The 26,611-nt window shown below is 39.0% G+C and overlaps 1 protein-coding gene and 1 pseudogene across 4 annotated transcripts in view; one reads left to right on the top strand and one right to left on the bottom strand.

Moving 5' to 3' along the window:
* Agbl4 (AGBL carboxypeptidase 4) overlaps nucleotides 1–26,611 on the bottom strand; it is a 1,315,938-nt gene that overhangs the window by 319,086 nt on the left and 970,241 nt on the right. For all 4 annotated transcript variants that reach the window (XM_087659984.1, XM_087659985.1, XM_087659983.1 and 1 more), the window contains 1 exon segment: nucleotides 14,955–14,994. In XM_087659984.1, coding sequence (XP_087516110.1) covers nucleotides 14,955–14,994 — 40 coding nt within the window.
* On the top strand, nucleotides 16,556–26,420 carry LOC148005980 (protein glp-1-like; annotated as a pseudogene).

The following is a 26,611-nucleotide window of genomic DNA, read 5'->3' as shown; positions in this document are numbered from 1 at the left end:
AAATGAATCTCTACCATCCCACACTCTATCTGGCTCCAGTGAGCCACATGGCATCTGCAGGGTATTTTCATCTCAGTCAGCCAACTATCTCACTGGCAAGCTCCCAATCTCTACCCCATGTTGCTGCTGGCTACTGTCTGAGTCCCGCATCAACCTCTCCATCCATCTAGCTCCCCAGCCAGGTCGCTGCCATGCCAGTTTCATACAGAGACCGCCTATCTCACGGCTCTCTTACTGTGGACTCTGCTCACATTCCCAGCATCTGCCCGCTGTGGTTATAGTTTCAACTCCCAGTTACCCGTTAAAATCAATAAGCTTGTAATTTGGCTATCAGATCTAAATCTTAAATTCTCAGTCCACAAAATATCCACATAATAAACTCACAACCAATTGATAATGATATAAACCACCCACCTAGATAAATTAACCTATAAAAATCCATCCCTTATAAAATATTCATAACTACTGTGGCCATTGAAGGCCACACAGATCTCAGTTGTCCTCCTCCTCCTCCATCTTGGTTCTTCCCTCTCTTGGTTTCTCTCTCCTTTCAAAAACTCTGTCCCCGTCATACTTTTTACTGTCCAATCACAGGCCTTGTTTTATCTTGTGCCTGCCCCCCTTTAATTTCAACCACAGTAAAAGAACTTGGATTTTTCAAACAAACAAACAAACAAACAAAAACAAAAAAACATTGGTTTTTAAAGTATTGAGCTTAATTTTTTTTTAAAATTTGGACTCTTTTATATTAGAATATAAACTGAGATCTTGGAGACAAAGAATGAAAGGTTATGACTTAAAGTAATATAATGTTATATTTAACATTAACTGTCAACTTTATATAAGCAACCTAGAATCACCTAAAAATGAGTAATTGTTTTATTAGGTTGATATATGGGCATATCTATCAAATACTGTCTTAATTCTTAATTGATTTAGGATAGCTTTGTCCAAGGTAGGCAATACTATCCAAAAAACAGGTGGTCTTGAGCTGAGGGCCCACTCAATATGGGGAATTGATTCCTAATATTGTAAACTTGGCCAACTATTCCTGGTCACAGAGGTCATAGACCCTGGGTGTAACCTGCAACTGCCATTTTCTAAACTGATAAAATTTCTAACTGTTTTCTAAATGCATATCCTCATTTTCATAGTGTAGCTTTCACAGAACTTTCATTTTTGCAGCAGCTGGAAACCATTGTAGAAATCCTCAACTGGTCAAAATGCACAAAATAAGTGACATGGGGTGCCAAACCCCAAATGGTATATTTGTACCATTTGTACAATGTAACCAAACCCTACATCAAAGGCTCGGGGAATATCAAGGAAGAGGAGGAAGAAAGTAGTAAGAGTCAGAGGACTAGGATGTTGTGAGCTAGTGTCTTTTGGACATGACAGAGAAGCTAAAACTCATGATATACTAATAATATAGTTGTCTAAAGAAGACCTGAACAATGACAACATCGGTATGTGACAATGTAGGTAGGGGTAATTGCTCAAGTCTTACAAATAGATGAAGAGCTATAGGCAATGGCTAACAAAAGTGGGAGAATCCATTTTCTCTCTAGGACTATGGACCTTATTCTCCTACAGGTGATCTCCTACAGGTGATCCAATCCCACACATGTACATATGACCACTAGATGAATTCAGTAGATTGTACACGAGGTCATGCATTTGAGGGGCAAGGCAGAAGGGAATTTGGAGGGATGAGAGTGAGAGGTAGAAATGATATAAATTAAGCACTCATATTTGGAATTCTAAAAAATTAAAACTTTAAAAACAACAAAAAAAGTGAAGTTTAGTCAAGCATGAGCCTATAAGTGAGTGAGTCAGCTAGTGAACCAGACTGAGGCAGCAAGCAGCATTCCTCCAAGACTCTTGTTTGGAGTTCCTGTCTTGACTTCCTTCATGGTGGGTATGACCTAGAAGTATAACCAAATAAACCCCTTTCTCCCTAGTTGCTTTTGATTACATGTAAATGAACATGAAATATTCATTTTTTATCACAACAGAAGATAACAAAGAATATGGTAGGATAAATCCACACATGTACTGTTCTCAAACATTCTAATCTGATGTATTGGCTTAGCTAGGCTACTGAGATAGTCATGTATGATGTCCTAAGATCTTGGGCTATTTCCAACCAATGTCAGGTCTCAACTTACCTCCATTTTCAGAAGTAGTGTTTAATATCTAATACTCAGCCAATTGGCAAAATAGATATACATATTTTAAAATGATTTTAAAGTGATTTAGTTGCAGAATAAGAAGCCACGCGAAAATGCTGGGACTTCTGAGAACAATTTTCCTGCTTTTCCCTATTGAACTAGAATTTGTGATGATGTAGTTTTCACATGTGGCCTGGGAATAGATTCAACACCGAGCACATTGAGTTCGGAGAAGAAAAACAGACCCTGTCCGTTAAGCCCTATATCAAGATGCATAAAATGTCAGCTTTATTTCTGGATTATTCATTTACATGAACCAATGAATTGTCTATTTTTGCTAAAGCTAATTTAGAATGGAATTGAAGAGTTCTACTTACAAGGTTTCTGTGACTTAATTTTAGGTTTTGTGCCTTGAATTCTAGTTTTTTTAGACCTGGCACCTGTGTAATGGCCACTCTCTCCAGGCCCTTCATACCTCTTTTCCTTATTCTCATGGTAATTTTCATATTGTATCCTTCCTATAGTTCAGCCCATCAAATGTGAATGTTTGAAAATGTGACCCCTGAGCATTTGTCTTCAACCCCCTCAGTTGAGTCCTGGGATCTGGCATTCGATTGACTTTCTCAAACAAATATCTACATGTGGACCATTCGGTTTGTCCCTGAGGGATTATACAAACAAACCTGACATGCTCTCCCAGTTCTTTTTGTTTTTTGTTTTCTTGTTTTTGTATTTCTCAGATTCTGAAGTTTCTTATTACATTAAATTGTAAAGGTATATGAGGACTTATGTAAGTCAGACCAGCCTCAAACTTACTTATTTGTGGTCTTTACAGCTTTGATAAACACCATGAGCAAAAGCAAACTGGGGAGGAAATAGTTCGTTTTGCTTATACTTCCTCCATCAAAGGAAGTCTAGGCAGGAACTCAAGTCAGTGTGGGAGGCAGGAGCTAATGCAGAGGCAATGGAAGGCTTTTGCTTAGTAGCTACCTCTTCATGGCTTACTTAGCCTGCTTTCTCATAGCACTCAGGACCACATCCCAGGGCTAGTAGAGCCCACAGGGATATGAGACTTTCCACATTGATCTCCCATACAGAAAATGACCTGAAGACCTGTCTACAGGCCAGTTTGATGGAGCCATCTTCATGGTTAGGATTCCGACTTCCCAGATAACCCTAACTTGTGTCAAGTTGTCATAAAAACTAGCCAGAACACATACCATGTAACCAAGGATGGCCTTGAACTCCAGATTCTCCTGCTTCTACCTCCCAACTACTGGGCTTGCAGGCATGCTGTACCACAGTCACTGGATTCTGGAATGTAATAGTCTGAGTAACACACAAAGCCGCTGTTTTCTCTTGTTGACATAAAAGATGGAGGTTGGTGGATAGAGGTGTAAGTATAAATTGTTGCAATGTTTTTTTTTTGTTTTTTTTTTTAGAAAACGAGTTGGTAATAAACCACAATAATTCTTTAAACATTAATGTTTTAGGCCCAATAATTCCGTTTCTGAAGTAATTTGCATAAAAAGTTATGCAAAAGAAGTAAGATTTTACTTAACCTACTTTTATTAGAATATATGAATTATACATAATAATTGGTTTCCTTATATCTCCAGGCACATATGCAATGTATTTTGATCATATTCACCCCTTGTTCTCTTCTCTTACCCCCTTCCCCTGTCCTGATCCTTTTCTCTAGGCAGCTAGTTTCCGTTCTTCTTTCACGGCATGTTTGTTGTTTATTTGTTTTGATGACTCAGCTATTTTAACTAGAGTTCCTTATATGCACATGGGTGAGCCCCCCTGGGCAACTTACCAGTGACTAAACCACTGAAGAAAATGTTTCAGGGTTGGGGATTTAGCGCTTGCCTACCTAGGGCAAGGCCCTGGGTTCGGTCCCCAGCTCCGAAAAAAAAGGAAAAAAAAAAAAAAAAAAAGAAAGAAAATGTTTCACCATCTCCTAGCAATCATTAATTACCTATAAATCTTCAGAGAGTAGGGGCTCATGAGTCCCGATTATGGTAGAATTATTTATAAGAGTAAAATGTCAGCAAGTGACACAATGTAGGAAACAGCACTTATTTGTTTGATAAATCAGGATATACACAAAGGAGGACATAGTAGCCCCTTAAAGTGTGTATTACTTTGAAATGCTTATTGAATGCTCACAGACCTAGTGATTCCATCCCTAGTAATCTATTAGGGCCAGATTCTCAATATAGACAGATGTATACCTAGGTTGAAAAATTAGTCATAAGATTGAGGAACTAGAATAAAGTTAAATATCAGGCAATACTGGCATGAGAAAGTACTTCTCCTGTTATAATAAGTAAAAAATTCCAGATAAAATCGTATATCCTATATAGTTTTATCTATGTAAATAATATGCATGCACAGGGAAAAGAAAAGAAGTAAATACATTGAAATACTTAATAGTTATTGCCTCAGGGATACAGCTGATATTTTCATTTTTGTTCTGTGTTTCTCAGATTTTGTTCCAGGGACGTGTAAAAAATTTTTTTAAACAGAAAAAGTGGTTATAAAAAGATGGTAAGTATGTAAAATACATAGCAACATGAAGATTGTTTATGAAAAATAATGCTAAGTGAAAAAAGATGTATATGAAAACTTACTGTGATTGCAATTATGTAAATATGTTTCTGCACAGAGACAAGAACTGAAAAGGAAAATGTAGAAATAGAATTAGGGCTCATATTGTGCTAGGGCTGTGGATTAGGAGTAATTTATTTTTCTTCTCTAAAGATGTTCTTGAAGCCACTTTTAATGACGTGGATGCATTTTTAAAAACATCTCTGCTGTGTTCCACTCTGCTGTCTGCTCAGCTTCACTGGTCTGTGGCTCGGGAACTGGCTCTGTGGTGAGAGCAGGTAGAAGCTTCACATTTCTTTGTTCTTCAAAGGTTGAGTTTACATGTGAGGGACTTAAGTTGGAGAGAAACCCCAAAGTTGTCATGCAATGGCCAGCAGGTTTGGCCTATCAGTATTTAACATAACACATTTTTAAAAAGTTAGGAGAGGAAAAATAACTTTATAGACATTTTTCTCCCGGACATTTCTGTGACACATAAAAAAAATCAAATGTTTCTTCATGATGCAGCTCAACTGAGGAATTCCTTTTGACTATGATGTCCTTGACAGTATAGAGTTTCCTTGGATCTAGCAAAATAGGTGTGTTGGCTTTCTGTCTGAGAAAGATGAATAAGGTCTAATTACATCCTCAAATTGCAATTGTATCTAACAGCAGGAAAGGATTTAGCATCACAGAGTTCTGAAAAAATATATAAGAATACATGCCCATGTGGTTGGGTGCACAAGTGATCTCTGAGATGTGATACAAAAAGTATAAGCAATGAAAGGAAGACAAGCACCAGGGGAGATGGCTAAGTAGATTAGCGCTGACCATGTGAACATTAGGACCTGAGCTTGGACCCTAGAAGCCAACCAAAGCCAGTATGGTGGCTTGCCTCAGAAATCCCAGCGCTCTAGGCAGTGGAGGATAAGATGGGGAACTGGCAGACTTTTCTTTTCCCTGGTGCCTTGTCAATAAATGAGCTGCAAGCTCAGCAAAGAGACTCTGTCTCAGAAACTAGGGGAGAGAAAACACACACACACACACACACACACACACACACACACACACACACACACACATGAGTTAGACTTCATCAAAACAAACAAAAATATTTCAAAGAACAGTATTGAGAAAGTAAAACAAACCAGCCAACAAAAAAATAAATAAATAAAACACAGATTATAAACAAAAATAACCACAAATTCTTAATCTGATAAAGTTGCACCCAAATCTATACATGTAGAAATACATAAAATCCAACAACTAAGAAATAAAATGGAAACTACAACCCAATTAAAATGGGAAGAGTAAACAGTACAGGCCTTTCTCCAAGAAAATTAGACACGTTTTATAAGCTCATGAAAATATAGTCAACATTATTAGACACTAAGGAAAACTCATATTTAAATCACAGTAAAATATTATTTTATACCCAACAGCATGACAATAATAAAAAGATATGACAAGTGTTGGAGACAGTGTGACACACTATGCTATAGCTAGGGATGTGAAATGATGGATTCATAAAACTGTTTTGTCATTTTCCCAAAATGTTTATTCTAAAGTTTAATATATTAGCAGTGATTCTATTCATAGGTACATGCTCAAAAAAAAAAAAAAAAAACCAAAAAACCAAAAAAACAAAAAAACAAAAACCTGAAAATCTAAGTCTACCTAAAACCTTGACACAAATGTCTATAGAAGTATATTTAAAATGACTTCAAATGAAACCAACTCCACATTCCCATGGACAAATGGATGGAAATGTGGTGGATAAACTTACACAAACCATTATGCAGCAACAAAAAGCAGTATCATTCCGATACATGTGTGTGCTACATCATGAGTGAAGCTTGACGAAGTTACATAAATAACAAATAAAAAAGCCAGTCACAAAGTCCATGCATGGTATGATACCACTGGTTTGAAATATGTAGAATGGGCAAGTTCTAGAGACAGGAGTATATTACTGGTTGCTAAGATATGCGGTAAAAAAGAAACAGGAAATGACCACCAGTTGGATACGTAGTTTGTGATTATAATCTGGAAGGAGATGGTGATGACTATGAACATACAAATCACTACCAAAAGGGTGAAATTCATGATGCATGACTTATATCCAAATAAAGTTTCCCTTTACAAAGCTCTGGCCAGCACTTTTAATGCAATTGTGGGAATATTAAAATCTTTGGAGAAGTACAACAAAAATATGTTAGTCATGTCCAAACATTTCAGTTGTCTTCATGTGCATACCTTGCCCCTTGAGAATATTATATATCTGCATCTGGTGAATTTAGGAACTACCAGGTGACTTACTTTGATTAAGGGCATTTGGAAAGAAGTGGCTACTTCTATGAGTTGATAAGGGTCGATACACATCTCTACCTTCCTCGCTGCCTGATGGCCAGTGAGGCAAGTGCTTGCAATTCCATAAAATACCTCTAGTACCTAATATTTCTGCATGAGTTGAAGAGCCTCCAATTGCTAATAGCTGAAAATCTAGCCCAAGGGCTTCCTTTGAACACTGAGAAATACCATGTCCATATACTGCAGACTGGAGATGTCAAAGGCATAGATAGCAATTCTACCGACTTTCAAAAGGAACTTTCTGAGGCTATTTTCCACATTGACTTCAGTGTTCACCATCAGGCTATGAACTAGTCCCTCTGTGACAACCTGCTTGGTGCTGAAGTTTTTCTCAATAATTCTCATTCTAGTAATTTTCCTAAAAAATAACAAGAGGCACACGATAATCTTTATATATGAATGCTCAGGCAGAGCCTGATTGACTAGTTGCTGTATAAGCTAAGGCAGGAAGATTGCAAATTTAAAGGCTTCCTGGGTCGCTGAATGAGTTTATGATACACCTTTGTCACTTAGTAATATACTGTTTCAAAATATAAAATAAAACATGAAAAAGATCAGTGAAAGAGAATATATATATACATGCTTGAGGTTTTAGGTTCGATTTTTACTATTCCATCAATCAATCAGTCAGTCAATCAACTCCACTGAAGTGGCATATACAATTAAATAATTAAATAAGCGATAGGCAATAGAGTATTAAAATCCTATGGCATGACTTTAAGCTCTGTGACATTCTCAGAAAATATTTGATAACAAAGGATTTTCATGCTACTCAAATCAAGAGGGTTTATGTAGTGTATTCTCATTTTATTTTAAAGTTACCTTTGTATTTGTATACTCACATACAAAATAATGTTTTTGAAGTCTGTTAAAGGTTTTATTTAGCAAAACAATGCTTCCTTATCTTTTTACAGAGGAGGCAGAGGAGGCTATGAAGAATGAGATTTCTACAACCAGAAAAAGAAATTACAGCTGGGCTCCTGAGTCAAAAGACAAAATGAATTCATGCTTTAATAAATTCTTTTATTTTTATCATATTGAATGTTGGATATATTTGATAACATATGAAGAAGTAGTAGCCACACCATTCTGCTCCATCGTGAGAGATGTATCCTATCCTCTGAGAAAACCATAAATGCAGCAGGGTGAGTACTTCTCAGGTTACTGGTCTAGAAGCAGGGGGCAGCCAGTGGGGCTGCTTCCTGTGGGATGAGGGACAAGGTGACCTGGAGCAAATGGAGATCAGAGAACATTGTGCTTAGAGTAGAGATCCTGGGTGGGGCTTTCCTGCGATGGAAGGTAAGAAGGCTGCTATGGAACTCTCCAGAGAGAGCACCCGTGCATCTCAGACCTAGGAAGGTGAGGGCTAGAGATTCTGGGACAAGACACACATCAACTTTTTCTTTGGATCTGCTGTGTTCCCCAGGTCATACTCTGAAAATGTGGGGAAAAAAACGGCAGAAAACACCAGAGAGAGAGAGAGAGAGAGAGAGAGAGAGAGAGAGAGAGAGAGAGAGAGAGAGAGAGAGAGAGAGAGAGAGCTGAGCACAGGAACATTGGGAATGAGGAGAGAACTAGAAAATGCCCTTTCCCAAGTGATCCTCCAAATTAAAATTTCAAAAGACATGAAAAAAAACAATAAATGATAAAAATGATGCTAAACAGTTGGAATTTGCATTCCTCACAGATGAAAATGATTTTATAGAGCAGAGATTTTAAAAGCATGTTAAAGATGTTCTGAGAAACCAATGAAGATGCTAAACAGCATAGAAATCATGGAGCAGAATAGGCAGAAATAAAACAAGAACAGGTGGATATGAACAAAGTTAGAAGCATTGAAAATGGAAAACACACAGTTATTAAAATATTTCAAGATAGAAAAAAACAGGCTAGATATGGCCAAAAAGTGAATTCATATATTAAAATTGCTTGCAACACACTCAACGCAGTTGGAGTCAAATGAAGAAAGTAATGACAATCGGATTAATGTCTTTCTTACTTTCATGTTGTTGTGAGAAAGCACCAGGACCAAAAGCAACTAATGGGTGGAAGAGTTTTATTTTAGTTCATGGTTACAGTGGGATATATAGGAATTAAATGGTGGGTGACATAGCTGCAAGAGAGGCTTAGATCTTCAGCCACAGACTTGAAGGAGAGAGAGCAAGCTGGAAGTAAAAGTAAGTGTTGAATCCTTAGAGCTCTCCCCCAAGTCTTTCCCTAGGAGGTTCCAACTCAAGTGACTTCTAAAAGAGCCACAAACTGTAAACCAAATACCAAAGCCTAGGGGGACATTTCACATTCAAATGAGCACAGTTAAGAACAATGGATGGCTTTAGAGAGAATCCAACATTTGTTTAGTAGGGATTCTTAAAGCACAGAATCAAAGGTATGGTAGAGTAGGCCAATATTAGAAGGTACAATTTGCTAATAATTTTTCAAAGAAAAGATGAGTTTTCCATTTTTCAAGAAAGATTGATTTTTTTTAGCATAGCAACTACAGGACAAATAAAAATAAATTCAATCCCAGACACATGAATTAAAAAAGTCAGACCATTAAGATTAAAAATGAGTCTTGAAACCGACCCAAGAAAAATAGGTTCCTTAAATTATATAACAGCAGACATCTCATCAGCAACTTTAACATGAAGAGACAGTGAATAAAATCTTCAAAGTGCTGGGGAAATTCCTCAAATTAGAACTGGTATCTAGGCAAATTATCACTCTAGGGAGAAGCCAAAATAAGGATAGTACTGAGCAATAGGATTGTCCAGGGACGCTCATTAGAAAAACGTTACAGCCGTGCTTTAGTGCAGTCACACAGAGAAGGATTGCAGCTCACTATAAAAGGAATTCATAAGCCATGTGGGGAAAGCCAGTGGCTAACACTAACTGAAAATCTTCTCTCTTTTTATAAAAGGTTAAAAGTTAAAAGTCTAAACAAAAATGACGAGGCGGTGACAGCGCAGTGTGTACGAGGTGGCAGGGACCTACCAAGGCACTGGTTGAGGATGAAAGGAATTCTGAAGGACTTAAGTTTGTAAGAAAAGTTACAGAACATACCCACAGGGTAATCAGCTAAGGCCAGAGAGAAAATCTATAGCAGCCAGATCTGCAGAGGAGATGGAAAAGGCAGGTTGACAACAACCTTTAAGACAAATTAAAAAGCAGAAGGCAGGGAAGCTTCTCAGGAGGCCAAGGCTTGGTTATAAATTCAAGGTTTGCCAGGGCCACAGAATGAGTTCAAGGTCAACCTGGACAAGTTGGTAAGACCCTGCCTCAAAACAAAAAGCAAAACAAGAAAAAGAGAGTAGGAGCTGTGATGTAATGGCAGCTACATGCTTAGCAATGGTATTGTGTTCAATTCCTAGTAAGGTTTAAAAAAAATTAAACTGGGCAGGTCAAAGAAAACACATGATAGAGTGGAAGCTCAAGTATGGGAGAAGAAATACATTCAAATGTATGATTATAGTTGAATTATTATGACTGTACTATATGTTGAGTTATTAATGTGTATGTGAGCATATGGGTTACAGTGTATAAGCAGAGGTCAGAGATCAACTTCATTGTATGGGCTCTCTCCTTCTGTCTTTACATAGTATACTAGTCAGGATTATTGTTGCTGTGATAAAACACCATTTCCAAGAGCAACTTGGTAAAAAAAAAAAGCATTATTTGGCTTACATATCCTGAATCAGAATCCACAGAGGGAAGCCAAAACAGGAGCTCAAACCAGGTAGGAATGTGGGAGGCTGCTTCAGGTCATGGAGGAGTCTGCCTATTGGCTTACTTGCTCATGACTTGCTCAACCTGCTTTCATCTATTACCCATGGACCACCATACAATGTACCCTCTCATAATGATCACTAATTAAGGAAATGCTCTGTAGGCTTGGCTACAGCCCAGTTTTATGGAGTATTTTCTTCACTGAGGTTCCCTCCTCTCAGATGATTCTAACTTCTATCAAGGCCACATAAAAAGTAGACAGAGCTCATAGATTTCAGGGTTCAAACTCAGGTTGACAGATTTGAGGAGCAAGTGCCTTTACCAGATGAAATGACTCATTGGTTCACCAACGGATTAAATTGTTACAACACAGATTGTTAGATTTGGCTTAATATAGTATAGAATCTATAATTACAACTTTCAAAAGCTAAGGATGTCTTCCAATTAGTTACAAAATAATATTAAATTTATCATTTATTGAAATCAATCATTGGAGAGTTGTTGAAAAGACACACACACACACACACACACAAACACACACACACACACACACACACACACACACACTTAAGAAAATAAACAGGTTCTGCACCTAGGAAAACTAGTGCAATGGAAATATACTTGTCACAAGACGGAGTTAGGATGGGCTGTTGCCATGTGCTTCTGAGACAATGGATTATTCATATGTAAATTTAAAAATAATTAAGTTCCTGGCTGATAGTGTATTAAAAAATTAGTCATTGATGAGACAAAGCAAAGGCTCAGATAGAACACAAGGAATTATCCAACATTAGACGTACATAATAATCTCTCTCTCTCTCAGCCTGGCCTCAAACTCACAGTGATTCAACTGTCTCCACCTTGGAAGTACTGTGATTAAAAGCTATGCATATGTATATGCTGTTGTTACAAGTTCGTTTTGGAGACAGTCTTATTCTGTATCTTAGACTGGCTTTGAATCTCCTACCCCAGCCTCAAAATTCTAGGGTTACAGATGTAAACCATTATACCTGGTTTAGGAAAATGTTATAGTCATGCTGGAAAGGATTTAAGTTACAAAATAGCTCTTAAAGCAAGAGATTGATAAACTTAACATTGAATTTACAATACCCTTCCACATATGAAAACATATCACATACAAAAGCAGTCATAAAAAAGTACAAGTCACATTCTGGGACATTTGCAGAAAATATAAGGGATATATTCAGAATAATGAACTGTTAACCAGTAAGACAGACTAACCCAATAGTCTATACTCAAAGGATATGACAAGTCATAGAAGAATTCAAAGTAGCAACAAGCAGACAAAAAGATAATCTACCTGACCAGTAGCCAGGGATTTACATGACAGCCACACTGGGACACCATTTTATGTTCATCATGTTCACTGGCAAAATTGTGTCCTACAGATCTGGTGTTGAGTTGGAGAAAGGGAAACTCATAAACTCTGTTGGTGGAAGAATAGATTTTCTGGACTAGAGAACAGTGCTCATTAGTCAGCAAATTTGATTCATCTAATTGGTAACTCCTCTCCTAAGTAATATGCCTAGGAGAAATTCTCATCTTTATATACAAGGAGACATACACAATTATCTGTGGTTGGAAAAAGCTATAAATGATATAAATTATTGTCAATGAAATGGAAAAGTTACAATCCCATCCATTGTGTGTGGACTACTATACAACAACTAAAATGAGTGTACCAGAACCTTGTGTATCAGCATGAATGAATCCACACAATATAATGTATGGAAGTGATAATGGAATATGGCTTTTTTTCCAATGTGAGATTTAAAGGAGATTTAGAGGATTGGCAATACAACAACATATTGTTTAATGCATGGATATTGAGAGATATTAAATACAGTGGTGGTTAATTAGAAAAATCAAGGAGAAATACTAAAAAGTTTTAATTACATCTCTTTTTAAAAATAGGATCTCTGGCATAAATGGTATAATGCTGATATGATTATATCTCTATTTGTTTCTGTATATTAGGAATTATTCACAACATAGAAATACAAGTTCGAAAAAATATATTACAGATTGCCACGATGCTTATGGAAAGGTGCTTACTAACCTTTCCAAGACAAAGCACATGTGGTAATACCTGTCTGGCCCACTGGAGTCCAGGTTAAACCCTGGGGAGTATTTCACAACAGGGAAGCAGAGCCCGCTTTAATATAACAGTATGCCACATATATCTTGGGAAGTGCTGACCTAGAAGATATTCTGTTTTCATCTAGGAGGAGGGATAATTATAAACCACTCAAACTCTGGCAGTGCAGAGACACTTGCAATCCCACAGCTGTCTAAAAGGAGCATACTGGAATGCACAAGTGCTCTGTTTAAATCTGTGTAGTAGCAATTAGGAGCAGTCAAAGCTAGCACAAAAGACATGCAGTTTACTAGTCTAAAAATGCCATTTTAAAACAGCTGAAGACTTATCTAGAACCCTCTACAGTACATATGCAGGCATCACACCAAGAGACCAGATGTGATGGGATGTGGATAGTCGATCTGGATAGTGCATGCGTACTTGAGAAAAACTTTTACAACAGGAGTGTCCCTAAATAGGATGGGACAGGGTTATTCACGGAGCTCTATCTTGAAGAGGAAATAGCAGGTCACTCAAGGGAGTTCTGTTGGCCCAGTTATGAAATTGTTAAACATATACAAATGTTAATCCTAGAAGTCTAGATGCAGCTTATTCTACAGGAAATATTAACCAGTTTTCAATCATTCCCACCCAGGCATGGTAGAACACACTTATATGTCATACCAACATTTGGGAGTTGGAACCATGAGGATCAGGAGTTCAGGGTCATCCCCAGCAGCACAGAAAGTTCAAGATCAGTCTGGATTACATGAGACACAGTCACAGAATTAACAACAGCGGTCTCTATACTCATTCTTCTGATGCCTCCAGTCAAAGAGCTATGTCACAAGAAATATGTCACCCGAAATGCATACGTGCACCTCATGTTAGGGCTCATATACATATACATATACATATACATATACATATACATATACATATACATATACATATACATATACATATACATATACATAGAAGAGGTGTGGAGTCAGTGTGCTAGAATTCTGCCTGCGCAGTGCAAGTTTTCAGGCTTTTTGTTAACTGATTACAAGCATAGCAGGCCTGATGGAAAGGCAGGGCCAATATAGTTTGTCCATATTGGTTACCAAGCTATTGAATGTCTCCACATTTACTGAGAGTGATTTCCTGAGCCACCATCTTGCATTTGAGGACTCTGCCACATTAGCTCCTCTTACCTGGAGGCCCATTCTTTCACAGTCCAGTGGCCAAAGTGTTAATGTTTGGCCCCAAGAACTGGTCACTAGGGCTCTTAAATATTTTGAATCTCACCCACAGGTGAAGATGAACCATCACACCCACTCACGCACACCAGTGAAATCTCTTAGCATCAATAAAAGAAAATTGTTTCTCTAGTTCAATTTAGCTCCGATTTTCCAAGCCAAAGTAAGCTGGTTCTCTGACATCAGTAAACTGCTCCACTTCTCACTGGGCTAGACGTCTAACCTCAGGGAAAGAAAAGACTTAAGGTCCCATGGCCACAGGGTTTTTGTTTTGTTTTGTTTTCTTAAGACTTTACTCTCCCTTAATGGAGAAAACAAACGCCACCTTGACCCTCAGCCCAGCCAGTGAGCAAACCCCATCCCCACACAGACTGGCCCTTGCTCAGGGACCATCCTCCCTTTACTCTGTAGCATCTCACGCAGTTTCTCTATTCCCTGTAATTTTAAAACTTATTTCCCAGGAGACAAGAACAATTTCTTAATATGTGAGTCCAGTGAGTGATTTGGGGGAGAACTTCACCATTCAGGGAATGCAACTGTCACCCATAGCAACATCAATGTCACCTTCAGAAGGCAGCACAGAGCTGGGACAGGGATAGGAAGGTGCCCCAGGCACAGAAAGGAGGAAGGTCATCAACCTTGCAGGAATCCACTGTTTTCATGCAGAGAGTCAGAGGAGGGCAGGGCTTGTGTTTGGAGAGGCTGCAAGGCATGGCTGAGAAATTCCAAGCAAAATGGTGCTCAGCACCTACTCACCCGGGCTGGTTATCGTCAGGAGGTCAAGCTGCCTCTGTTGCTGCAATAGAAAACATACCAGTGAGGGCAGTGATTTGCACAGCCAACGTGTGCCTAGCAGGGCAGGGGGGGAAATGCAAGATGATGTCTGCTCACAGAGAGCAGTTCATCTGTTACGGAACATGGTTGCTCTGATTAGTCAAAATTGCTAGCCTTTCTGCGAAGGCATTGGAGCACATCTAGATAAGCCTATACTGTAGTCAAGACCAGAAAAGCCTGGGAATAATATGGCTGACCTATAGATGTAGAAAAATGCCCCATTCCTGTTTCCCAGAGAGGCCCCAGTCTTCCCCTTGAACTCTTTCTCTTTTCTAAGAGAAATGCTGAAGACAGAGTACTTCATCCTCTGTAAAGGGTCACACAAACCATGTTCTGAGAACTGTAGATTTAAGCTTCATGTTTCAGGAGCTTCTTATCACTGGTATTTCCCTCAGTGTCACCTTGTCGAAATGCACCCCACCCCCTTTTTATCTAGACACTTTCCAAGAATGGCTTCCTGAAGTTCAGCTTAAGTAGAAGGGATGCCAACATTGGTCTTTTGACTTGGGCAGACTAAAGGCCAGGTACAGCAAGTGCTAGGAGCTCTAATATAACATTTCAGACTTATGGTGATCCTACTGGGTGAGTACGGCTCAGAGGAAGAATGATTACATTCAAAGAGAGGAAACTATTTGCTCAGAACTTCCACTAACTGGCAGAAACGTGCCAGTTCCAATCCTGCCTTTAGAGACTAAACTATGGCAATTATAGCTCAGACTAAGTTATCAGTGAGATAATCTATTTAGTATTGCCGGGGGAACTTTTATTACAGGGCATCTCACCCTTAGACACAGAGGGTGCCTCTCTCATTTGCACAGAATCACTGATACTTAGAGCTCAGGGGTCATTGTGTTTGATCTGTCTTCCTTCAGACAAACGAACAATCCCCGAACAATCCTGTCTTCAATGTGCCCTTCCACCTCCAGCTGTGTAAACTATCTCTGTTCCACCTCTTTCCCTGACAGGCTCTCCCTACTTCTGTTCATTCAGCTCGCCTTTGAGCAATGGTAGCATCACTAATTCTTGTTGCCTCAGCCCATGTTGCCTCAGCCCATGGTAACAGCTGTGTGTGTCTGTTTCTCCAGGCTAAATCTAAATGTTCTCAATTCCTGTTTTCTTTCTTTTTTCTTTCTTTCTTTTGTTCTTTCTTTCTTTCTTTCTTACTTTCTTCCTTTTTTCCTTTCTTTCTTTCTTTCTTTTTTTTTTTTTTTTGCACAGGGATCTCTTCTCAAATTTCCTTGTCCCTCAGGTGATCTCCTTAGCCATTCAACTTTGATATACTGCAACAAAAATCTCTTGAAGAGTTCTCTACTGGTTGATTGTGACTTCTCTGAGGTCTACAGGCAAGTTTGTGTCCCTCTGAGGCCTTCTCAGTAACACATCCCTGTTTTCCTGCCAGCTCATAACTCATTCCAGTTGACTTCAAGCAAACAATGCAACTCCAAGATGTCACTGATCTATGTAGCAAGCATGAGTTCTCACACTGAAATAAAATACAGACTCACACATGCCAGCAAGGAGGAATGCTGGAGCCAGATGACCTCCTTCACCGGATGTGGAATCTAGCAGAGGAAAAACTGGCTCAAACTGCTTTTGTCAAGTCAACCTGTAAGGCCTGGAACTCTGCTCGTGCAGCAGAGGAGGACTTCGTAGCCCTTCTTCTTCTGTAACTTTCATGAGGAACACAGAGAAAACAAAGCCTATCCATCCAAAGAGTTTTAATTCCTTCCTTAAGCTCTGCTACTAAATGGTGACTCTGCGCTTGGCATTCAGTGGTGAGGAATGAGAAGAAAAACCTGGCAAGAGGCAGACACACCTGGGTGTGTGTCCTGGCTTTTGTATGTGGTTTTGTGTAACTGACGGTTTCTGGCTACAAACTTCAGAACTCTAAAAAGAGCAAGAGAGGCTTAAAGTCAAATGCAACCAGGTGCTGTACTCGTGGTCTTTCTTTTCTGCTGTGAAATGCTCTCAGAATTCCCGGGCTCCAGAACACAGGCTCAAGGACAGAGTCAGAATTCAAAAGAACATCATTTTAAGCTGTTCTGTCACACTGCAACTTTCCCTGCCTCTGTGAATCTTCCTCAATAGATGAGAAACATCTTCCAGGCTCAGAACGACTATTCATTCATCTTCTGTCCCTCACTGCATGCTGCAGAGGCGCTCTCGGTAGGCATTCGCTGAGCACGGTGGACTATATCACCAAATCCACGGCATCCTCGCAACCCCCATGCCTGTGCTTATGCTGTTCTCTCTACCAGTGCTGTTAGAACTTCTCAAGTTCTCCGTGGAGTCTCTGTACACTAACCCCTAAGCCTAACCCACTTCTCTCCTTTCTCTGGCAGAATAAATATTTTCTGCTTTGATCTTCCAACACACCTTGTAAAACTGATCTCTTGGATCGCGCTGTCTTCTCTGTCTTTTTCTCTATCTATAACATTACTTGATGACAGGGCTCTGCCATTTCATCTCTATGCCTCTGGTACCCAGAACAAACCCCCGAAAGGACTGTTTAATGTCATCGAGTTTAAAGGACTTAATTGTTCTGTTATTCCCTCTGCAACGACCCTGTTAAGTACGAATTCATTATTAGGGAGCATAAGCAGTTCCTTCCTCTCCAAGGCTTTTCCTCTGCCACGCCTTTGAGGTTTCTCGTTTTTATAGTTTTGCTCTGCTATTCTTCAGTTAGTAACAAAGTATATCTTCTCTCAAGAGTGCTTCCTGTCTCGACCTCTCCCCAACTCCATAGCTTCTAAGGTCTGTGTCCATCCCCTCTATGATGATGAATTCTCATCTGCAGATAAACCCTGTTATCCACAATTGACTATGTGTGCACCACCTAGTGGCACAAGCCAGTAAGTGCAGTCTGTTTATGTTCTAACAAGCACTTCAGAGAGGATTGCAAAATCTATGATCTAAATGCAAATGAAAACAAAAGCATATGTTCCAGAACGACTGCATAACAGCTTTCAGCAAAAAAATGGGATAGTCAAGTAATTAGTTTAAAATTTTCAAAAGTAAAAAATAATAAACGAAAGTGAGACACACCATAACCAGAGAAACTAGAATAATAATCACTTGAGACTGCCAATGGGAAACTAGGACGTTTGAAAACTCGAGGCACCTGACTTTCTTTCTACTTGTTATTTATCTTTATGCCTCTTCTTCTGTCAGGCCTTTCCTTGACCTGACAAGGCTGTGCCGGATCTTACCTGAGGCCCCACAGGAACAACTTTATATATTGTTCCCATGGTCTCTTGACTTCTCTCAAGGGGCTTCCTCAGAACCTGAGTAATACAGGGTGGCCAACAAGGATCTCTTGCTCACTCATTAGCCTCTTAGACAGGACCTCACGCTTGAGGTCCTGAGCTTCCTATATCTCTCTTCCAAAAGACATATTAGGTACAAACAATTTTTCGTGCACTTCCTCTGCTCTTTCCCTTGAACCTGTCTTTATAAGTCACAGGAACCCTGGAAGTGAGCCACAGAGAGTTTGGCCTTCTTCATCTGAATGGGGTGATTATGAGGCTGTGGTTAAAAATGGACTTTTCATTTTGGTCACGACTGCACCACAATTATCTCTTAGAATGAAAAGGGACATAGTGTTCTTGGAGCTTAGGGATGGTTTTCGTGTGGGGGTTCTGTGTGGCAGAGGAGAATAGTCACTGATTGTCTGTTCAGTGTTGCTTTCTGTTTTCACGCAAGATAGCTATTTGAGGAACAGCCAGTCTGTCACAGCATAGATGGGAGATGATTTAGACAAGAGCACCAACAGCCCCTGAGTATTTCTCCTGTCACTGCAGAAGCCAGCCATCCTGCGGAGGGCCTTGGGATTTACATCTCCAGAAGGAGCCCAGAAGCAGAGGCCCATATTCCACTTCACGCCTCAGGTTCTCTTTCCGACAATCCAACTTCCCTTTTCGTCCCCAGCCCTAGTCTCCTCTAGGCATCTGGACTTTTAATATCTCCTCCACGGAGAACAGTTCACCTAGCACCGACCTTTGTAAACTCGCAATTTTGAATGTCTCTTAACCTAGTCTAGCCTATTCACTGGGCAAACAAATGATCATTTTAAAGTAAAATCTGCTCTGCTCTTTGAATAATTTAATGATCCTAATCACATTTTTCATAAAGACTACTTTTTAAACTTGGCTTTCAAGAAGAATTTTTTTTTTTAAAAAAAGCAGCTCAAATTAAGACAATGGCAGAAAGACAAATATTGTATGTTTTCTTTCACTTGTGACTTTTGGATATTATATAAGTAAATAAAATTATCTATCTATCTATCTATTTCTTTATCTATTTATCTATCTATATATATATCACTTAAAAGTAAAAGTAAACCTGTCTAAGGAGACAAAACAGACCAATGAGTGGAGGATAGAGGTGGAGAGTAGAGGGATGGTATGAGAATATATTTAACATACACTACTTACAAGTGTGAGTGCAAAAAGAAAAAAAAAGAATTTGAACAGAGGTACCTTGCATGGATAGATAAGGTGACTCCCAGAAGCCATAGGCTATTAAATGACAATCCCAGTGTCAAATCTGAGCTACTTCTTATAAGTTGTTGGCCAGAGACATCCCTGAAGACCTCCAAACAACACAGGGTATTTATTTCCATTGTTCTTGGTTGCCCACCAGAACTAATTCGTAAGACCCTGCCTGAAGACACCATATATTTTGGTTGGTTATGGACAAAGAGAAATCAAGTCACCGTTCTGTTGGCTAGCTTTCACAGTACTAGGATATATTAGGCAGGATGCTGGGGGGTGAACTGTCATTGACAGCCATGGAGCCCTCATGCCACACAATTGACTTGCCAGGGCATGATGTGCCCATTGGCACAAATGGCGGGAAGGCTGTTATGGGAGTCACCAGCTGCTTTCTGATTGGATTTGAGGCCTGCTCTAATGGAGGAAGTTTATGCTTATACTGTAAACCTAGTCAAAATCCTGTGTCTAGGCCCTGGTGGGAAGCCATTTCTGTTGTTTTTGTAAATATACATAGTATCTTGTCGAGCTATCTTCTAAATATTTATCCTCTGTGGTCAGTAGAATTTCTTTATGAAGTAGGCTGTAGTTATAGCAGAGAATCATAATTCATCAATGTGCTGATGAGAATTGACCGTTGACAGTTCTACATTAAGTGTAACATTTATATCATTCCCTCCAGGACTCTGGCAGCACTGTAGAAAGGAAATGGAAAGAACATAAATGCTGGAGGAATAGCAGAGAGTTGTGGCCCATCTTCCCCTAAGCATCTATAGGTAGTTAATGGCGGCCAGGTGGTAGGTCCCCGAGGACCCCTTTCTGAGGGTCTTTATATAGGTAATGGTTGCAGGGATGTGGGAGGTATAGTCACTGGCAAGTCACTGACACTCCTGTAAATTAGCTCCCCACCCCTGGTCCTATAAGTAACCTTAATTAAATTTATTGGTTCACCATAAATAAAGAAAACAAATAAAAGAAAGACATGGAAATAGGTGGGGGACTAGTTGAGAAGAAAAGGTATCAGTAAGGAAAGGGATAAGAGAGAATAATGGGGGTAAATATGATCAAAGTGCATGATGTGTGTATGTGAACTGTCATAATGTTGTTAATACATAATGGAATGTATTACTATATAAAACTAATATATGCTGATAGAAAACTATCAACCTATACCTGAAATCCTGGATCTGTACTTCACTCCCTGAGCAACAGTTCAGCTTCCCTCCCCGGAGACCTGCCGCTACCTCGGACCACCAGGTGAGAGACCCTTGCCCCAATCTCTGGGCTGCTGGAACCCTGGCAAACCCAGCAGCCATGAGATCTACCCCAACCTCTCTCTGTGCCATCTTCTGGCCCACAACTCCACCTCCAATCCCAGATTTGTACTCCACTTGCCCTGGGCCAGGCTGCCTTCTGGGAGGCCTATTGCTACCTATAGCAAGCAGCTCAACTTGCTTCCCTGGAGGCCTGCTGTGACCTAAGACAATCAGAGGTCTACTGCCATTAGGGTCTACAAGCTCTACCCATAGTCCCAGAGGCCTGCTATTACCAGGGACTCATAGGCCAGCCAACACCAGAAACAGCCAGATGCCTAAAGGCCAGTATAGGAACGCAATCAACAAAATCCAGGGCAACATGGCACCATCGAAACCCAGCCCTCGTATGTAGGACAGCAAGCCCTGGATATCCTAACACACCTGAAGAGCCAGACAATGCCTCTAAATGGCATCCTCTGAAGATGATAGAGGCCTTTAAAGAGAAAATAAATACATCCCTTAAAGAAATACAGGAAAATACATTCAATCAGATAGAGGCCTTTGAAGAGGAAGGGAATAAATACAAAGAAATACAAGAAAATATGATCAAGCAGGTGAAAGAAATGAGTAAAATTGTTCAAGATCTGAAGATGAAAATAGATGCAATAAGGAAAACACATGAGAAACATGAGAAACCCTAGAGATAGAAAATTTTGGAAAGGGAACAGGAGCTACAGACATAAGCATCACCAACAGAATATAAAAGATAAAAAAGAGAATCTCAGACATAGAAAATACCATAGAAAAACTTATACATTGTCAGAGAAAATGTCAAATCTAAAAGGCTTCTAACACAAAACATCCAGGAAATTTAGGACACCATGAAAAGGCCAAACCTAATAATAATAGGAATAGAAGGAGAATATTACCAGATTAAAGGTTAAGAAAATATCTTCAATAAAGAGCATAGAAAAAAATTTCTCCAACATAAGAAAAGAAGTGGTTACAAACATACAAGAAGCTTACAGAACACCAAATAGATTGGACAAGAAAATAAAATTTTCTGCCACATAATAATCAAAACACTAAATGAACAGAACAAAGACATAATATTAAAGACTTCAAGAGAAAATGGCCAAGTATTATATAAAGGCAGACTAATGAGAATTATAGCTGACCTCTCAACAGAGATTCTAAAAGTCAGAAGGGTCTGGATAAATGTCTTACACATCCTAAGAGATCACAGATCTCAGCCCAGATTACTATACCCAGAAAAACTTCCAATCTTGAGGGAAACCAAGATATTCCATTACAAAATCAAATTTAATTTTCACTAATTTAGCTATACAGAGGATACTAGAAAGAAAATTCCTACATAAGGAACTTAACTACACCCAAGAAAACACAAGAAATTAATAATTTCACAACAATTATAAAAGAGAAACACACACACACAGACACACACACACACACACACACAGACACTACAACTCTCAAAATAACCGACACTAACAATCATTGGTCATCAATATCTCTCACCACCAATGGATTAAATTCACAAATAAAAAGACACAGGCTAACGGAGATTCATAAACAGGATCTACCAATCTGCTGTGTACATGAAACAGCAACTCAGCAACAAATAGAGACTCTGCCTCACAGTAAAGGGCTAGAAAAAGGTTTTCCAAGCAAACAGACCCTAGAGACAAACTGGGGTAGCCATTCTACTATCTAATAAAATAGACTTTCAATCAAAAGTAGCCAAAAAAGATGGGAAATAACATTTCACACCCATCAAAGGAAAAGTCCACCAAGATGACTTCTCACTTCTGAACATTTATGCACAAAATGCAAGAGGACTCACATTTGTAAAAGAAATATTACTAAAGATTAAATCTAACATCGAATCCCACAGTGGGAGAGACTTCAACTCTCCTCTCTCACCAACAGACAGGTCATCAAAACAGAATTAAATAGAGAAATAATGAAGTTATTAGAGGTTATGAATCAAATGGACCTAACAGATATCTATAGAATATTTAAGCCAAACACAAAATAATATATTTTCTTCTTAGAACCTCATGGAACCTTCTCAAAAATTGATCATGCACTCAGTCCAAAAGCAAGCCTCAACAGATACAAGAAGATTGAAATAACTCCTGGCATCTTATCAGATCACCATGAATTAAAAGTGGACTTCAACAAAACAGAAACAAGAAAGCAGACAATCTTATGGAAACTGAACAACTATATACTCATTGACTACTGGGTCAAAGAAGAAATAAAGAAATTAGAGACTTTCTAGAATTCAATAAAAAGGAAGGCACAACATACCCAAACTTACGGGACACAATAAAAACAGTGCTAATGGGAAAGTTCATAGCACCAAGTAACTTCATAAAGAAATTAAAGAGTTCTCATACTAATGATTTAAAAGTACATCTGAAAATTTTAGGGAAAAAAGAAGCAAACATATCCAAGAGGAGTAGACTGCAGGAAATATTAAACTCAGGACTGAAATTAATCTGTTAGAAACAAAGAGAATAGCAACACAAAGAATCATCAAAACCAAGAGTTGGTTATTTGAGAAAACCAACATGATAAACCCTTAACCAAACTAAGTTAAAGGTTAGTGAGACAGCATCCAAATTAACAAAATCAGAAATGAAAAGGAAGGCATACCAACAGAACCAAGGAAGTTAAAAAAATAACTAGGTCTTAATTCAAAAGCCTGTACACCACAAAATTGGAAAATCTAAACAAAATGGATAATACCACTTACCAAAGTTAAATCAAATCAAGATCAGGTAAGCCATTTAAATAGTTCTAAAATCCCCAAGGAAATAGAAGCAGTCATTAAAGTCTCCCAAACAAACAAACAGGCCCAAGTCCAGATAGTTTTAGTATAGAATTCTACCAGACTTTCAAAGAAGAGCTAATACCAATACTCCTCAAACTATTACACACACACACACACACACACACTCACCCCAGAAGGAACATTGCCTAATTCATTCTGAGTTCACAGTTACCCTGAGACCTAATCCACACAAAGACTCAACTAAGAAAGAGAATTTTAGACCAATTACGGCTATGAACAGTGATACAAAAATACTCAATAAAATAGTCACAAACCGAATTCAAGAACACATAAAAAACATCATCCACCATGATCAACTAGGTTTCATCCTAATGATGCAGAAGGTACTTAAACATACAAAAATACATCAATGTAATTCACCACATAACAAATTGAAAAAAATAAAAACCACATGATCATCATATTAGATAATGAGAAAGCCTTTGGCAAAATCCAATACCCCTTCATGTAAAAAGTCTTAGAGAGTTCAGGAATGCAAGGCACATTCTTAAACACAATGAAGGCAATATAAGGCAAGTTAAATAGCCAACATCCAATTAAATGAAGAGAAACTTAAAGCAATTCTAAAATGTTTGGGAGAAGGCAAGGCTGTCCCCTCTCTACATCTCTTCAATATAGTATCTGAAGTTCCAGCTAAAACAATAAGACAACTAAAGGAGATCAAGGGGATACAAATTGGAAAGGAAGAAGTCAAAGTATTGCTATTACCAGATGATATGATAATACACCCAAGTGGACCCCAAAATTATACCACCAAACTCCTATAGTTGATAAAAAACCTTCGGCAAAGTGGCTGGATATAAAATTAACTAAAAGATCAGTAGCCCTCCTTTATATAAATGATAAAATGGACTGAGAAAGAAATTCAGGAAACAATACCCTTCATAATTGCTACAAATAAAATAAAATATCTTGCTGTAACTCTAACCAAACAAGTAAAAGTTCTGTATGACAAGAACTTCAAGTCTCCGAAGAAATAAAACGAAGAAGCTATCTGCGGATGGAAAGATCTTCCATGCTCATGGATCAGTGGGATTAACAAAGTGAAACTGCTCATCTTACCAAAAGTAATCTACAGATTCAATACAATCCCCCCAAAACTAAAAAACAACTCTTCATAAACCTTGAAAGAACAATTATGAACCTCATATGGAAAAAAAAAACCCACCCAGGATAGCTAAAACAATCAAGTGCACTAAAGAACTTCTAGAGGGATCACCATCCCTGATTTCAAGCTGTACTACAGAGCAATAGTAATAAATACTGCATGGCATTGCTTTAGAAACAGACAGGTTCATCAATGGAATCAAAGACCAGAAATAGAAATAAACCCACACACCTACAGACACTTGATTTTTGACAAAGAAGCCTAAACCACACAATGGAAAACAGAAAACATCTTTAATAAATGATGCTAGTCTAACTGGATGTTTGCATTTAAAGAACACAAATAGATTTCCATTTATCATCCTGCACAAAACTCAAGTCCAAGTGGATCAAAGACCTCAACATAAAACTAGATACACTAAATCTAACGGAAGAGAAAGTGGGAAATAACCTTGAAATCATTGTTAATGGAGAAAACTTCCTGAACTGAACACCAGTGGTTCAGGTGCTAAGATCAAAGGATGTTCCTAGTCCTGCAGTGACTTGAGGTGCCAGGATTCATTGTGCAATGAAAACAACACCAGGTGTTTCTTAATTTCTTGCTAAAACAATTTTATGTACTAGGGGTTCTACAAGACAAAAACTGTTGCTTAGACACTGCCAAAAATTTAGACAAAGACTGAAGATCTAAAAGACCCTTGCTTCTCCAGTCCCTGCTAAGGAATTGCCACTTGTATGAATACCTTAGGAGAAATGGGCTTCGTGTGCCAATATCCTCCTGGGTACAGAGAGCTGACCTATGAACCTGCTACTAATTCCTGTACAGGGAATGTCTGCCAACATGAAGGCATAAGTCCTAAAGTCCCTGAGCACCCTGTCTGTATCTGCCCTGCTGAATATGAAGGAAGGTTCTGTGAGACAGATCACAGTAAGTGTGCTTCCAGCCCTTACCACAAATGGGGTCGTGTGCCAGAATGGATTCAATGGCTACTCGTGCTTCTGTGTGCCTGGATACCAAGGCAGGCATTGTGACTTGGAAGTGGATGAATGTATTTCTGATACTTGCATGAATGAGGTGGTATGCTTCAGTGAGAAAAGAAGATACACACGAGTCAGTCCTTAAGAGTATTCTGGTGTGAACTGTGAGTTGGAAATTGATGAGTGTGGATCCCAGTGTCGTCATGATATCATGTGTCAGGATGCTCTTGGGGATTACTTCTGGGACTGTGTACCTGGATTCCTTGGAGACTACTGTGAACTCAACTTTGATGAATGCACCAGTAAGCAATGTCTCCATGGAGATCTGTGTGGATAGAAGAAACAACTGCTTCTTTGACTGCATGGGCAGTGGATTCACAGGGACACACTATAAGACTGTGATCCCTCTTTGTTTTTCAACAAATGATACAACATGTGAGGACACTGTTGGCAACTATATTTGTTGGTGCTGCCCTGGATACACAGGTCACCTGTGTGAGATGCACATAAATGAATGCAGTAGCAACCCCTGCCACGCTGGGGGGAATGTACTGAGCTGTCCTCAGAGGATCAATAGGAATACATTGATGCCCTGCCTTCCTCCTTCAACTACATGAGAGCCTCAGAGTATACTTGTATTTGTCAGCCTGGATTCACAGACAGAAGTCTTGGATAACTGACCTATGAGAGGCTCCACCTGTAGTGGACAAAAAAACAAAGCAAAAAAAAATACCCAAAAAACAAACAAACAAGCAAAAAAAACAGAGACTCACAGCCAAACATTAGACCAAGCTTGGGTCATGTGGAAGCTTGGTGGGAAGTATTGAGGAACCTGGAGGGGATAGGGTCTCCACAAGAAGACCAACG

The sequence above is a fragment of the Rattus norvegicus genome, chromosome 5 (assembly GCF_021556685.1).
Source record: "Rattus norvegicus strain SHRSP/BbbUtx chromosome 5, alternate assembly SHRSP_T2T, whole genome shotgun sequence".
Classification (NCBI taxonomy): Eukaryota; Metazoa; Chordata; class Mammalia; order Rodentia; family Muridae; genus Rattus; species Rattus norvegicus.
This window is presented reverse-complemented; position numbering and strand designations above follow the sequence as displayed.